The following is a 17,310-nucleotide window of genomic DNA, read 5'->3' as shown; positions in this document are numbered from 1 at the left end:
ATTGAGTGGGGCCTGTAAAAAACTAAAGAGCGCTTCCTCCGCCCTGATTATAATGTACATGGCTTCAGGTCAATGAGAACTCATCCCTGACGTGGCGTGAGGGGGGATCGGACGAACTTGGGCGGTGGGGGACACCCCCCCCCCCTGTGGGCTGCGTCGGTGCCACCCTCTGCCCCACTCCCTCTTTGTCCCCCATCACCCTCCCACCCCTCCACGCACCTGCATCTCTCCTCCCACCACCACATGTGTCCCTTCCCACCCACTCTCGCCCCTCCTTCCACCCTGTTGGCCTTGTGTCCCCCCCAAACCCCACCCCATCCTTCCCTCCTTTTCCTTCACTACCCTCCCACCCCCTACAGACCCCCGAGAGGTATCAGGCCACCAAGATGTTACAGAACACACTGAAGTGCTTTCTTATCATATGAAAAGTTTATTATTTTTCCAACCCCCATACCTATAGGCCTACTCCCCACAGCTTAGTAATCTCACCACACTTGCACACACCTGTTTTCATGGTTGGTGTGACAAAACACTTTGAAATGACATGTTTCGGTAAGAAAAATAGGTAGTTATCAAAATTTTTGCCTTTTTTTATTGTTTTCGAGGGGTAACTATTATAAACTTTTTTAACTCTGACACACAATTGTGTGGTAACCATTAGGCCTACAGGGGTGTGGATTGCATTGTCAGGTGTGTAAATTCTTCCTCTTTAGTCAGAACACACTCAATCTGTCCTTGGTGAAAGTCGCCAAAACACTCCTGAATTGCGACTGGGGAGGGTGCCCTGCCAGAAATAATTGCAGTCTTAAGGGGTTATTCAGTAATTGGCAGAATTGCTTATCAGCCCAACCCTAAGTATCTATCTGGTTAGTGACTGTGTTAAAGAGGAACAGGTGACAATTTTCGACTGGGGAGATTTTGCATGACTTCACACACACATGGGAGTTGTATGCGCGCGCTCTTTACCTTCGCCAGTGGCTGGTCTGAGTTGTTTCTCTCAACCCAACGATGCTTTGTGGTGGTTGCAAGTGGCTTACAAGCATACTTCTTTTCAAAGACACACCTAATTTGGTGAAGAACATTTAGGGAAGTGAATATGACACACCTTTCCCTAGATTTCAGTCTCTATATTTTACCTCATTGTAGGATGACATTTTTTTTTTTTTTTTTTTTTTAATGTGAGGAAGAAGGAACCAAAGGCAATGAGCCCGCAATACTGTTCCCTCCAAGAGAAAAACAAAATACAAGAGAGAGCCAAATCCAAGATCCATTCATTTCGAGATACCTGGACACACTGCGTTTGAAAGACTGGAGATCATAGGAAGCAGGAAATACAGACAGAGAGAGAGACAGTTCCAGAGTTGACCTGTTGCATAAATGAAGGACTGGGAGTAACGATTGACTCTTGCATTAGAGAGTTGGACAGAAAAGGGGTGAGAGTTTGCTGCTAGAAGGGTGCTATGTGCCCGTTGTAGAAGTGGAGGAATGCATGCAGACAGTTCAGAGGAACAGTGACCATTGAAGTAGCGATAGAAAAGAGATAAAGATGCAACACTGCGGCGAAGAGACAGAGGTTGAAGGGAGTCAGTAAGAGGGGGAGAGTTAATGAGACGAAAAGCCTTTGACTCCACCCTATTGAGAAGAGCTGTATGTGGGGAGCCCCCCCATACATGAGAGTTGTACTCCACACAGGGGCGGATAAAACCCCTGTATAGAGTCAACAATTGTGCAGGGGTAAAGAAGGAACGGAGTCGGCTTAGCACACCCAATCGCTTGGAAGCAGATTTTACAAGAGATGTACAGTAACCCCTCCAATATCCGGATCAATAGAGCCATAGGCAGGTCCGGATAGTGGTCCTGTCCGGATATTGGGCCCCAGCTTATAAACTTGTACTTATGGACCCTGACTCTGAAAAACACCTATACAACTCCCTCTGGACATGCATTGCACCTATTTAAGACCCAAATCACACCAATAAGGGACATAAAAGACTGAAATAAATGCAAAAGAACCATAAAATGAGGTTTTAGAGGTGAGTTTATACAATATTAAACATTCTGGGTACTTACAAGTCCCTTGCTCTTGGACTGGTTTGAACCGCCAGTTTGCAGTCCACAGTTAATCCTCTGCACTCTAAATTCTAATTTCTTAACACTGCACAACACTGTAAATTCCTGTGTGTTCTAGTGGCAAGGTATTGCAGTTTATTCACTGTTTATTCACAAAGAACAAGCACCTGTGGCTTGCACTGTTATGAGTATCTGCTCTCCATCGGAGTTAAGCTGTGACTGTTGATGTTGGTGGGGTAACACAGTTGCCAGATCGCAACAGCCACATTACCAATCTCCTCAACTTTCATTGTCAAATATAACTTTTCATTACCAAATTTGTAAAGCTAGCATATATTCTTCACTAATTATATATACAAGTGGAAATACATGTAATCACTCTCCTTATAACTAACACCATGTTGATTATTTTCACACTGTGTAGGGTAGCAGATTAATCAGAGAGAGCAAACAATCCACCATCTCCGTCCTGTGTATCCTCATACATGTGAAAAATCCATTTGGTAATGCATTATTTTAATTCATTACCAAACGATTTTTCATTACCAAATTGGCCCACACTTGGTAATGAAAAATACCAAATGGCAACCTGACAGGGGAGGGGGGAGGGGGAGGAAGGAAGGAGTGAAGGGACCATGGTGTAACAGCTGTTTGGCGCCAGGCGGGAATTTCAAATTATGGGAGGGAAAAAATTCCGATTTTTTTCGAATTTTTTGTGGTTTTTGGCCCATTTTGGGAATATTGGATCCCAGGAGGATTATGTCCGGTTAGTGGGGATGTTCGGATATTGGGCGTTCGGATATTAGAGGGATTACTGTAATATGATCTTTCCAAGACAAGTCCCGAGCAAATGAAACCCTAAGCATGTTCAACGATGATGTAGGATTAAGTTGAGTATTATTAAACATAAGTGGGTATACCTGTGGAAGATTTTGTCGGGTTGATAGGTGCAAAAACTGAGTCTTTGATGCATTAAAAACAACCAGATTATTTTTACCCCAGTCAGAGATACGAGCCAAGTCAGACATTAGGTGTGCCACAGCCTCATCCCTTGCCTGTTGAAGTAACTACTGATATGGACGTTGTGGGAATCGAATGAAAAGGTGAAGGGTGGAGTCATCAGCGTATGAGTGGATAGGTTTAGATGTACAGCTTAGAAGGTCATTGATGAATAAAAGGAAGAGAGTTGGTGATAGGACAGAGCCCTGAGGAACACCACTGTTAATAGATCTAGGAGAACAATAGCCATCTACAACAGCGGCTATAGAACGACCAGAAAGGAAGCTAGAGATGAAGGCACAGATAGAAGGATAGAAACGGTAAGAGGGCAGTTTGGAAATTAAAGATTTATGCCAGACTCGATCGAAAGCCTTTGAGATGTCAAGTGCAATGGCAATTATGAGTGGTACTTGAGAACATTTCCTGCTTGCTTTCTTCTTGCAAAAGAAAACCTTGAAACTACCATTCATTACTATCCATGTCTGTCCCACCCACTCCACTCATAATTGTCCCCTTATTGGATTATGAGGAAACTCTATACACATTATCAGTTTAGCAAGCCTTTAATGCCAGGTTTCACGGGGTATACCTCCAACTTCATGACTCACCACCCACAGTCATCCCACCCACTCCCTTCGTCCACCATACCTACTGTAGACTGGAACAAAGACCTTAGTTGACTGGATATGAAAAACCTAATTAGACTTAAAAGTGGCATTGATGACCCTAAGTGGACTTCTACTTTGACCTGAATTGACTTGTCTGGACCGAAATGGATGGAATATCCATGAAGTATCTGTACTGAAGCTGAACTGATCAGACTGAGCCTGAATGGATTTGATGGACTTGAATGGGTTCTGGAAGGGTTTGATTAATTATGCTTGAATGGCTGAGTAGTCATAGGAATATGTTTGCAGATAATGCAAAGATTATTAAATGCATTAGAAATAAAGATAATTGTAAAGAATTGCAAAAAGACCTGCATAAATTGTGTCTTGGAGCCAGACCTTGGAAATGGATTTCATTGCAAAAAATGCCATGTTGTAGAAATGGGAATGAATGACAAGAGATCCATATGGGAATACAAAATGGGAAGAAAGGTGATGAGAAAAGCAAAAGAAAAAAAAATATCAAAGAGTAATCACAAGGTGACTCATCACCAGAAGAACATATTAGCAGGATAACTGGAAGGGCTTATGGATTACTGAGAAACATGTGAGTGGCATGCTAGGCACCTTGATTCCATCCAGGATGGAAACAAGCATATTACTTTGTCTCCCTGCCCTCTGCCATTGGGCTGCTCTCCTTCCAACTCACACACCCCTCTCTAATATAGCTATCTCTCAACTCCATCCTTCCTTATCCTTGGTTTCCCCCCTCTCCCTCACTTACATGCAGTCTTCTAGTCAGCTTCTCATTCTCCATCCTGTTTACATAGACAGACCACCTCAGAGTATTTCTGCTAATGCCTTCAATCTCATTCACACCAACACCACAATGCTCCTTCACTTCCTTATTTGTCAGTTTGTCACTCCATGTAACACCACATGCTCCTCCCAAGTAACTGATTTTTACTTCTCTCATTATTGACCTGTCTCCTTCCAGCAGGGTTCAAGCTTCACTTCCATACAGCAGAGTAGGGACCACAATACTGTCATGCAACAATGTTTTCCTATTCCTTATCACTACTTTCAGTGAACTAGCAACCTGTCTTCCCTCCTGTACTCTTTCATGCATGTCATCATCTAAACGTCCATCCTTATTCATCACACTACTGTACTTAAATACTTGCAGCCACTCACAGTCTTCATTTCCTGACCATCAAGCCTCACTGTGCATCCAATAAATCTGTGACTTCATTCTCTCAAAGACCATAACTTTACTTATAGCTACATTCTGTTTTAGACTTCATCTTTTCACATACCAGTACACAGGAGTATCATCGGCAAGCAAAAGTACAGGCAGTTCCCAAACCCTACCCTATCTCATAATGAACACTCCAACATCTATTGCCCCACTTTCTATTTCTTTTTTAATGCCATCCACATGTATACTGAACAACTATGGGGACATGACACATCCATTTCAACATTCAAATAAAAGAACTCACTTTGTTCACTCTCCACACACATACTGCAAGTTTGGTGTCTTCATACTTGCTCTTGACAGCATTCAGCAACTTCCCGTTTGTTCGTTTGTTCATATTTGAAGGCTCCAACATGCTTGCATGCATCAGCCTTGGTCACCTAATGGCAGCTCTCCATGCTGCTTGATCTCTGGCTGCTTCCCTATTCAGTCCCTTTTCCCTGAGGTCACACTGAATGACTTCATCCCAGATCATTTCTGGTCTACCTCTTTCAACCCTACCCCTAACATTAACACTCCTCACTTTCTGCGCCCATTTATCATCCCCCATCCTCTCCCCATGTCCAAACCATCTCAATCTACCTCTCCTCATCACATCACCAATACACTCTAGTCACATCCCTTAACTTTTCCATCATAAACCTAGCCACCCCAGGCCTTGCACATAGGGACACCTGCACATCCACCTAACCATTGTCATTTCCATATGTTTGAGCCTGCGAATATCCTCTTCCTCGACTGCCCAGGTCTCACCATACAGCATTACACTCCTAAAACATGCTGAATACAAAGATTCCTTAGGACAGAGGAAGAGCCCTGTCAATGTCAGGAGAAGCAACAGCTCCCTGAACTTCTTCCAACCACTCCTCACTCTAGCCACACAGCTAGCCCCAGCCCCACCTCCAGCACATAACATGTATCTCCCAAATAAGAAAACTCTTCCACACACTCAAGTGACTCATCAGCAAGTTCAGTCCTTTCACCTTGACAGTCTCCACCTGCTCTCCCTGACACACCGCACACAAGAAATCAGCATTATCTCGCAGTCTACCTCTAATACCACTACAACTTTTACGGACCCACTTATCACAGACACTGCACAGACATTGCCCTTGTGGCAAATAGCACATCGCCACCCTCCCTCTTCTTTGACACTACCTCCACCAGCCCTAGATACCATCACTATTGCTTTATCTGTATTTACTCATAAGCCCTTGTTCCCGAAACTATCTCTCCACTTCCTAAATCTTTCTTCCACCTCCCTTTTCTCTGCAGTCAGCACCAAATCATAAGCATACATCTCCCACGAGAGTCCAATTCTGAAGTCACTTGAGAGGGCTTCAAGTACCATGATAAACAACAAGGGGCTCAAAACTGACCCATGGTGCACACCAACATCCATGGAAAACTCCACTCAAATCTCCATTCACCCGAGCTGGGTGCAAGCACCCACATACATCACCATAACGATCTTAACCAGCCACTCCTTGATCCCAAACTTTCTCATTGCCCGCTTCTTCACCTCTCTAGGGACTCTGTCAAAGGCCACAACAAAAACAAAGTACAGTTCCCTTTTCTTTCCTATATATTTTTCGTGAAGCTGTCAAACAATGAATATGGCATCAGAGGTCCCTTTTCCTCCCAGAAACCAAAACTGCATCTCATCAATATTCACTCTTTCCCTGATCATACCTTCTAGAACTCTCTCCATTACCTTCATTATCTGGTCTAGAAGCTTTAGCATTCTAATCCAGTGTTGCCTCATGAGGTGCGTAGGAGCCCGGGGTTAGGCAAGTTGGTCCTGACATTTAAGATGAGAGTGACCAGCGTTGCTCATCCCCTAGTGGCATTACGTGAGCAGTAAACCCCAACCACCCCTTGGATATAAACCTGCACCAGCTCAATCCGATTGGAGCACCTTAATTGTCCACTAAACCACCAGGTGCCATAATTTGGTTAAATGGTTACCACCCAGTGAAGTAATTGGTTTCCTGGCATACAAGACACCATTTGGCTCGTCACTCAGTGTAGAGTCGCCCATAGAAAGAAGGAAGAGAAAAGACTGAAGGAAGGAAAGACAGAAGAGGAAGGATGGAAAGAAGGAAGGAAGAGAGGAAAGGGCAGGCACCTGAGAGCAGCGCTACATCAAGTGAGTGGATGTGAGCACCCCTATCAACCACTATGCCTCTATAGTTTCCTCTTTCCAGGCCATCAACCTTCCCCTTGTACACATTTACAGTTACAATCTTCAGCCAAATTATCTGGGACAACACACACATTATAATCTTATTTATCAGGTCAGTGACTAATGACTAAACCTCACTCTTATATCTCCTGAGGCTTTCAACATTTCAGCTGTCAACCCAGACACGATGCCTTCCCCATCTGCATCCTTCCTGTTGCCCTGCTCACAGTAGCAGTGTCAGTCAAAGGCCAAGGGCCAAACACTGGATCTGCTGGTTCCAAACTGTCCCTGTCCAAGTCAGATTCCTTATTCAACAACCGACTGTAGTGCTCTCTCCATGAGTCTTTAATATCCCCACGGTTCACCACTACCTTTCCTTCATCATCCTTCACACACTGTTCACCTGTGATATCCCTGTTCTCCCCTCTTCATCTGATTGGCCACCTTAAATATCATATTCTTCTTTTTCACATTATTTAGGTGATCAAGTAAAGTCTCTGTGACTCAGACTTTGCCCTATAAACCTTTTTTCTAGCCCTACACCTGGCAGCTAAGTATTCCTTTTTGTTACCACCCTTCCTCCATTCCTGGAAAAGCCTTTTCTTCTCCTTAACTGCAGCTTCTATACCCTTTTCTCACCACCAAGGTACTTTACAGTAGGTCTTGGTGGGCCTCTTGTCCATCCACATACTAAATCAAAAACTCTCAAGAGGTTGCTCTTGAGAGCTCTTTACTGCTCATTAACACTTCTGTCAATGTCTGCCTGTTCAGCCACCACTTTCTTCATCTCACTATAGAGGGCATCCCTTACTGCTTGGTTTTTCAGCTTCCATATTTTCGTCCTAGGTGCATAGGTCCTCTTTTTCATAAGCACAATGTCACATATCAATAACTTGTGTTGCTGCACACATTCCTCACTCCCTATAACTTTAACGTCTCTCACTAACCTCTTATGAGCCCTCCTGACCAGGAAATAGTCTGTCTGGCTGCTATTTCTCCCTGACTTGTATGTAATGAACCTACTCCCTCTTTTCCTAATGTGTGTTGCACACAGTCATGTTCATTACCTCTCCAAACTTGAGTATCCTTTTCCCTTCTTCATTTCTTGCGCCATGTGCACATCCCCCATGATTTCCTCCATATCCTTGAGCTGCGTCACCTACATGACCATTTAATTCCCCTCCCAAAACTACAATCTCATCATCGCCTATACCACTTACTACATGTATTAAATCATCCCAAAATCTATCCTTCTCTATCCCATCCACGCTTGCCTGTGAAGCATATGCTGATATAAATGCAACCATTTTCCCACTGAACAGAATTTTCACAGCTGTTATCCTATCACATACTCTCATAACATTCTTGACATATTCCACCCATTTCTCCCCAACCAACACACCCACACTACCATATCCATCTGTCCTGCCCTGCCAGAACAACTTATAATTACAATCCCTTCCAGCAGTCTTTCTGACACATCCCACATCCACCCACCTCCTACTCAATTGCCTCAACCACTTCCCCAGCTCTACCCCTCAAACTTCCCACATTCCACAACACCATTATGATCCCCCTGGGTGATTTAGTGTTCTCAGGCTTGCTTTGAATTTCATTCTTTAACCTGGTCATAATCAGTAAAATAATGAAGGGGAGAGACATGCCACAGGCCTCACTCACTGCATAGTTCCAGGTCTAGGCAATGGATCTGGGACCCCTCACCCATCAGCCTAGACCAGTGACTTTGGTAGTTGCCTCGAGACACCTTGGCAGGACAGCTACCGGGACAACCTCGTTATGCCTTGGCATTGTAAATGCACTGCCATTATACAACCATTGATAAGGCAGCCTAGCGGGTAGCTACTCCCAGGTTCAGGCTCCTCTCCATTGGGCAGAAACAGCAGCCTGGGAACCGCAGTGCCCTATACCCTCTAGCACAGATTTGAGCCCCATCTCACCCTGGACCCACGATCTATGCTGGCGGAGCCCTCATCATGCCTCCCCTCAAAAGGTCCACCACTAGGTAGCAGTGGCAAAGTTTTCTGGCCACATGCCCTTGCTTGCATCAACCCCTGTGACATAGTGGGGTACATTGTGTGATATGTAAAGCACATGCAGTGTAGTGTATGAGACAGTTGGAGGAAGTGTTTGGGAGAGTATGCTGGTCTACTCTCCATGTTAGTGTCACATTGAAAAGGTCAGCGAAGGGGGATGAGTAGGTAGCTAGTGAAACAGGAGCTCCAGCTATCCCCATCACCAGTATTCCCATTCCTCTCGGAAGTACCACCCTGATCAGCTGGTGCTACAGCCTCCTCCTGGCAACTATTTATATTTTCAGTTCAACATTCAAATAAAAGAACTCACTCTGTTCACTCTGCACACACATACTGCAAGTCTTTTGTCTTCATACATGCTCTTGACAGCATTCAGCAACTTCCTGTCTGCTATTCTTTATCTGTTTGCTCTGTCTTATGCTTTCGCCAGGTACATGAAGGCAGACCAAACATCTTCGAACAAATATCCAATCTACTCAACCCCTTCCTTTCCCTTCTTTAGATAATTTTCTACCCAACATCTTAGAATAAATATCTGGTCTACTCAACCCCTTCACATCCCAAAACCTGTGTTCTTCTTTAACTTATTTCTTAGTCATCCATCCCTGTGAACAAGTATCCTACCTATATCTTTCCTTTAACTGAGACGACAAATCCCACGGTCACAGCCACACACTTCTTTCCCTTTTCCATTGTAAAGGGGAACTTCTAGTCCTGCAGAACCCTACCTTCCCCTCAGGCCAATCTGCACATTTTTCATATCCACTGTATCACCATCTCCCCCATATTTAAACAGTTCTACACACTGCCTCAATTTTAGGTGCTTTCCCCATTTTGCTTTCTTCAGTGTTTCAGGTACTTTAATTCTACTAATCTCTTCTCCCCTTCTCACTGTCTTCTTTTCCCAGCCATTCCCCAACCACTTGTACATGCAATACTTTTGTTTTCTGTATTCAGCAGTTCCTTAAAATGTTCTGTCTGTTTGTTCACATCCTTTCCATTGTCCACCAACATTTTGCCATTTTTATCTTTCACACCTCAACTACATTCCCTATCGTTCTGTTTTACTATCTTGACCACTTTTCTAAACAGTTTCTTACATTCCCATCATTTTATACTTGGATTTCTTCCAAACTCATCATCCACTCAATTTCTTACTTTCTCTTACTAGTCTCTTCACCTCTCTCCTCATCTTTACATCCACCTTTTCCAGTCCTCTCATTCCCATCCCAGAACTATGTGCTTTCTTCTCTTTCACAGCTTGCATCATCTCCTCATTCCACCACTCTGTTCCTTACACTCCTTAAGTCTTCTTTTCATGCCACGCATTTCCTCACATGCCTTACAGATTGTTCTGTGTAATACCTTACACATGCCATCCACCTCTTCCATTTGCTCCAAATCATATATGCATACCCAGTCGCTTCTCAAAATATGCCCCTCCCCCCCTTTCTGCAGCCACCTTTCTGCCCTATTTGTAGGCACTGATTCATTCGGTAATCCCTACCTTCGTTCACCCATCACTTTTGCACCTCTGTGTTAGACACCACTATGTACCCATCAGATGGTCTACTCCCCCAGCCTCTGTACAGTCTTTCAGACACAAACTTTCTTAATCAGTCATCCACACACAGACTGAATCATTACCTTATGATCATCCAACTTACCCCCTATTCTCCATATCACTCAGCGTGTATACCTGCAGACTATCCTGTACCTGAAAAAGGTAGTGGCTACTTCCAAGGCCTTCCTTGCACAGATGTTAGCAAGAGTACGCAGATCTCTTGGTTATCACACATAATTGGTAACAAACATGGTGAGTGATAATGGTACTGTGCAGTAACAAATACACAGAACCTATGGAATTTATCAAAACTGATACGAGGTACCCCAAATGCAAGCTGAGTTTTTCGTTTTACAACTGGATTGAGGAATTTCATTTTGACACAGCCAAAGTTGAAGGACTGGGAACTACATCTGATGTTGCAGAATTTCCATGTTACTGATGTGGTCCATTTAAGCTGAACAGTTATTGCATTACAAAGTACTGGTATGCTGATTAGAGTGGTCATCAGATATGACTGTGCATCTGCAGACCATTTTTTTTTTTCTGACCTATATTTTTTTGTTTTCCTTTTTGGCTGATGTTGCATCTAGAACTTTTATTTATTCATTTTTTAGTCCCAGTTTTTGAGAGTCTTTTATTCTTTTAAGGTAGTTTATTAGTTATCTATAATCCTAGTTTGAGGCTTGGATTGATTATGAAGAAGTGATAATCGGTTCGTGGAGCTCACCGTGCATCTTATTTCTATTACTAAAGGGCAGATTGATGATCCTGCCATTTTATGCAAATGTTTGAAAATTTGAGTAGTGTTGTACTGAACAGTAATCCTAAGAATTGCTGAGAGAGACTGCTAAGAACATGTTTACATTGTAGCTTTAACAGTTCGCTTAGAGGGGAAGAAAAAAATTAGATACCCTCCCACTACTGTCTTGGGGCCATCCCCAGAAAATCTGTGTTTTTATAAGGGCACCTGTCATAAGTAGTTACATGGGTTAATTCTCGTTATGCTCCTGTATCATCATCTTGAAGCCATATGAATATTCTCATCTGCCATAAAGCATCCTTATTATAAACATAAAAAGCTTCCATAGAGGAGACAGAACACTAATAATAATAAATTTTTCTTTTCCCTCTCCTTCTTACAGTGAGGATCAGTACCTGGTATTGGATTACTGCTCAAGAAATATGGTTCAGGTGCTGGAGCTGGATGCCTCTGACCGCTTCCCAGCTAGGCTTCTTGATGGCCACAAGAACCTTCTTATCATCACCATGTTGCAGAACCATGAAAACAAGACTGTTGAGATGGTTAGTTGAGCTTAACATATTTATATTGCACAAGATTATTTAGGTTACCTTTGTGGTTTAAGGTGTGTAAAACTGTTGCTGACAAGGTAATAATTCTGTCATTTGATATAAAAAAAAGGAGAGGATGATAATGATTTGGTCATTTCAGACTAGCATAAGAACAAATCATATACACTGTCTTGTTATACCTCAAAAAAAAAAAAAAAAAAAAAAAAAAAAAAAAAAAAATAGATATATATATATTTGTTAATATTTCATAAAGACACAGATCATGACATTTCTTGGGTAATATAGTGTCATATAATGATAGTAGTTCATTTTAACAAACGCAGTTTATATAGATTGTAAATTTTGACCTTAGTACCCTCACTGCTCAGAGTATAACTTCTTGCAGTCCCACGATAAATTCTGCCAGGAATTACTGCTGCATAAATGTTTGTGTCAGATTGTGTCATGTCCCATGGAGTCAGACCGAACACGCTGGGTGGAAGCAGTCACCCCTCGCAGTTCTGACAACCCTGATGAACGCATTTATGAAGAGTGGGATTGTCCTCAGGTAATTTATTATTATTGTCTTGATATACTGACCCCTTCACCATTGCAGTGCCTTCTTAACCCTTTGGATGCAGCAGTTTGTACCCACATCACTGGTGTGGCAGATATGGGAAAAGCTGTTAAGGTCAGGTGCGGGTAAGGGGATGGGTCCATTATGATGTGGCAGGGATAAACCAGCTCTGCTGTTGGGCCTTGCTGCGGATGTCGCTGACTGCACTGCGCAGTTGACCCTTGTGTGGTGTGGTGTGGTGAGAATCTGTCCCTCCTCCCGTTGGGGCTAAGATACGAATAATGTGTGTGTGTGTGTGTGTACTGTATTTACCTATTTGTAGTATACAGGAATTGAGCGATGCTTGTGTTGTCCTGTCTCCATATCCACATTTACCTAGTTTACTTTTACACACATGAATGTTTTTCTCCTGCACCACCTTTTCGTTTAAGTCGTTCCAAATACTTATGTATTTACCCAATATACCTAATTGAGATACATACGAAATATGCTATGCTCGTGGGTTCCCATCGCTGTTTCTCAGTAAGTCAAATTTAGCTTCAAACTCATTTAAGTTTTTAGACTGGATGATCTCTCTGTCAAGGCTGTTCCATAAATCTATACTTCTGTAAGGAAAGCTATGTTTCTTGATATCCTTCAAGCAGCTTGACTTTTTCAATTTCATTCCGTGTCCTCTTGTTGCTCTCTTATCCCATAAAAACAGATCATCTCGGTCAATTTTATCTACTCCCACCATGGTCCTGAACACTGCAATCATGTCTCCCCACTTTCTCCTTTCCTCTAAGGAAGGCAAATCCAGCTTTTCCAGCCTCTCTCTGTATGACAGATCTGCCAGACTGGGGACCATCTTGGTTGTTCTTTGTATTCTCTCAATCTTGTTCATATCTTTCTTTTTGTGTGGGGACCACACTACTGCTGCATATTCTAACCTGGGGCGGATCATGGCCACTATCAATTTTTTCACCATCTCCTCATCCATATAATGAAATGGTACTCTTATGTTAGTCAGGAGTTTATAAGTCTCTCTAACTATCTTATTAATGTGCTTTTCAGGTGACAAACTATCTTGGACCAGCACTCCCAAGTCTTTCTCTTCTCTCATTTTAGTGATTAATTCATTACCCAACAAATAATTTAGTGATGGCCTCCTGGTACTTTTACACATTTCCAATATTTTACATTTCTTTACATTAAATTTCATTTCCCACGTCCGGCTCCAATCATGTATCCTATCCAGATCCTCCTGCAGCATTTTACAATCCTCCTCAACCTCTACCTTCCTCAAGATCTTTACATCATCAGCAAACAGACTTGCATAACTGTTCACTCCATCTACCATATCATTTACGTAAATCAGGAACATTACTGGCGCCAACACTGAGCCCTGGGGGACTCCACTTGTTACTTCCCTCCATCCAGACATCCTATCCTTTATTACTGTCCTCATTTGTCTGTCCCTCAAGAAGTCTCTCATCCATTCCAGGAGTTTCCCCTTCAGTCCTCCTATATATTCTAGTTTCCATGTTAGTCTCTTATGAGGTACCTTGTCAAAGGCCTTCTCTAAGTCTAAGTACACACAATCCACCCAGCCATCTCTCTCCTGTACTACGTCAATCGCTCTTGAGTAAAAGCTCAACAAGTTAGAAACACATGACCTTCCACTTGTGAATCCAAACTGACATTCGGCCAAAATATTCATCTCTTCTAGATATTTTATCCATCTGTCTTTCAGGATTCTCTCGCACAATTTTGCAACCATGCTGGTTAGAGACACTGGTCTATAATTCAGGGGTTCTTCCCTGTTTCCTTCCTTATAAATTGGTACCACATTTGCCCTCTTCCATTCTTTTGGCACTTTCCCCTCTTCCAGAGAACACATAATTAAACTGTGAATTTTATCTGCCAGTTGTTCTCTGCATTCCTTCAGTACCCAATTAGAAATTCCATCAGGTCCTGGGGCTTTCCTTACATCTTGGGTTTCCAATAATTTGTATGGGTTTCCAATAATTTGTACACTTCCCATACCTCCACTTTTATATCTTTTACCACCGGTACATTTCTAGTCACTCCCTCCCCTTCCACAAACTCTTTTTCATTAGTGAAAACTGATTGGAAACATTTGTTCATTACTTCAGCTTGCATTGCTGCATCTTTATAGACCTCTCCTTTTACTTTCAATTTGGTGATTCCTTCCGTTTGTTTCAGTTTGCCATTAACAAATCTATAAAACAGTTTGGGTTCATCCTTGCATTTGTCTATTATACCTTTTTCAAAATTCCTTTCTTCTTCTCTATGTATTCATGTGTATTCATTTCTAGTTCTTCTATATTCTTCCTTTGTTATGGTGTTGCCTCTCTTTCTCCAGTTGTTCCATGCCTTATCTCTCTCTTTTTTGCTATCATACACCTTTTATTAAACCACTCCTTTTTCCTGTTTTCTTTCCCTCTTCCTCTTGGTACAAATTTTTCCACTCCCAAATTATAGAGGTCTAGAGAGATATCCCACTTCTTTTGTATCTCTCTTGTTTCTCTGAATTTTCTCCAATCCACATTTTCAAAAAATTTCCTGAGTCCTGTGAAATTAGCTTTTCCAAAGTTGTATCTTCCGTGTCTATGAAGCTCATCTCGTGGCTCGACGTTCCCTATTATCATCTGGAATATAATGACCACATGATCACTTTTTCCTATAGGACAGAAATATTTCAATGATTCTATTACATCGAGTTCTTTGGTAAACAGTAAATCTAACCTTGCTGGTGTGTCCTCACCTCGGAACCGTGTCTCTTCTTTGACCCATTGCATCATATTATTCTTGATTATATTTAATAATATAGTGCCCCACAAATCCTTGCTGCCTCCTGAGTCCCATTCCTCCCAGTTCACCTCTTTACAGTTAAAGTCACCCACCAAAATTATACTGTTGCTTTTCTCAATTGTTTTTTTTAAATATTTGTAACTAGCCATATCTGACATCATCTCCTGGTATTCATCATCATTCCATGCTCTTGTCTTAGGGGGAACATACACTACTGCCATATCTCTCTTGACTTTCTCTCCAGTTTCTAATTTCATATATATCACTTCAGCCCTGCCTTCTCCCGTTTCCATGGTATCTACATTTATGTTGTTCTTCACTGCTATCATCACTCCTCCTCCTGTTTTTTCTTTTCGGTCTCTTCTCCACAGATTGTACTTACCGTCTCCCAAATGAGCATCAATATCCTCTCTTAATTTGGTCTCTACAAAGCACATGACATCAGGTTCATATTCTCTCAGGAAATCATTAATTTCAAGCTTTGCCGATATTAAACCATCAATATTAGTGTATATCACCTTTAAATTATTTTTGTTTTTTATACCCTGTTCTCTCCATCAGTACCACTTCCTCAATTTCTGATCTTTCATAGCTATCCTCCTTAATTTCCTTCGCTTCTATTTCCTTATATACCACTTCCTTACTTTCATATCCATTACTCTCCAAAAAAAAAGTATTACATTCTTCCTCTGTCCTCTTATCATTTTTTTTCCTTAACTTGATCCTTCAGTGATTTTAAAACTTCTCTTTCTTCTTCATTTAAATCTTTTCTTATTATAATATTTTTCATCCCTGCCTCTTTGCTTAATTTCCAGGCCATTTTGAGTATATCATTTACTAAACTTTCTGATGTCAACTTGACTCTCATTGGTCTTGTTTCCCCTTTCTTATAAGGCCCTATCCTCCTTACTTCCTCAATTTCTTTTACCCACTTGTCTCCTTCGGGGTCAATTTTGCCTAATATACCTCTCACCAGGTTCGTGTCTCTCTCAAGTCTCGCGTGTGTGTGTGTGTGTGTGTGTGTGTGTGTGTGTGTGTGTGTGTATGGATGAGTAAATTGGGAGTTGTCGTCCTGTCTCAGCTACCTCCCTTTCTTTGGGGAAAGCAGCCTAGTTATATAGAAAGATTGGTTTTGACCTCATATACCTAACCAAACATGTTTTAGTCTAATCTTAGAAAGAAACTGGAGGTCTGTAGGTGGTCTAAGGCCAAAGGGAGAGCGAGATGAAGAGGTGGTGTTTTGCGCGATCAGAGGATGCAAGTTGCCCAGACAGGTGCCATGCATTACTAGTGGCCACCACACCACATGCAGGAAGAAGTTTGGGAAATGATGTCTGTGATTTATAACACACACAAAAAATAAGTTATTCACCTCCAGTTTCGATCATATTGGCATATGTTCCACAGGCTGGCTTGGATGATGTAGTAAAAAATAGATCCTGGGATGACTTGGTATGTGTGGTAAGTGGTATGGGGGTTGATTAGATTGTAGTTTTGAGTGGAGACTTAAATGGTCTTGTGGGTGAATCAGCTAAAGGCTATGAAGGGGTGCATGGGGGATGTGCATATGGTAAGAGGAATGTGGAAGGAGAAAGGATACTTGAATTTGAAGAGGCAGTGCACATGATTGTGTGCAACACACATTTTAGGAAAAGAGAGTAGGTTGAGTACATATGAGGCTGGAGGAAACAATAGCCAGATTGACTCTTTCCAGCTCAGGAGGCCTGATAGAAGGTTGGTGATATATGTTAAAGTTATAGGAAGTGAAGAGTGTGTGCAGAAATACAAATTATTGGTATGTAATAGGCAGTGAAGAAGAGGTCTTACACACCTAGGAGGAAAATATGGAAGTTGAAAAACAAAGCAGTAAGGGATATCTTCAATAGCA

At 42.1% G+C, this 17,310-nt stretch overlaps 1 protein-coding gene across 1 annotated transcript in view; it reads left to right on the top strand.

Annotated features, from left to right (window-relative positions):
- The window catches only part of Exn (Ephexin), a 344,579-nt gene that overhangs the window by 251,061 nt on the left and 76,208 nt on the right, over nucleotides 1-17,310 (top strand). Inside the window, exons 21-22 of the mRNA XM_080273353.1 lie at nucleotides 11,884-12,043; nucleotides 12,489-12,599. Of these exons, the coding sequence (XP_080129479.1) occupies nucleotides 11,884-12,043; nucleotides 12,489-12,599 (271 nt within the window). The remainder of the gene's footprint in view (nucleotides 1-11,883; nucleotides 12,044-12,488; nucleotides 12,600-17,310) is intronic.

Source organism: Coenobita brevimanus, chromosome 54 (assembly GCF_032717465.1).
Source record: "Coenobita brevimanus isolate Jiangsu-jjx chromosome 54, ASM3271746v2, whole genome shotgun sequence".
Lineage (NCBI taxonomy): Eukaryota > Metazoa > Arthropoda > Malacostraca > Decapoda > Coenobitidae > Coenobita > Coenobita brevimanus.
Note: the sequence above shows the minus strand (reverse complement) of the source record. Positions and strands in the feature narration are given on the sequence as shown.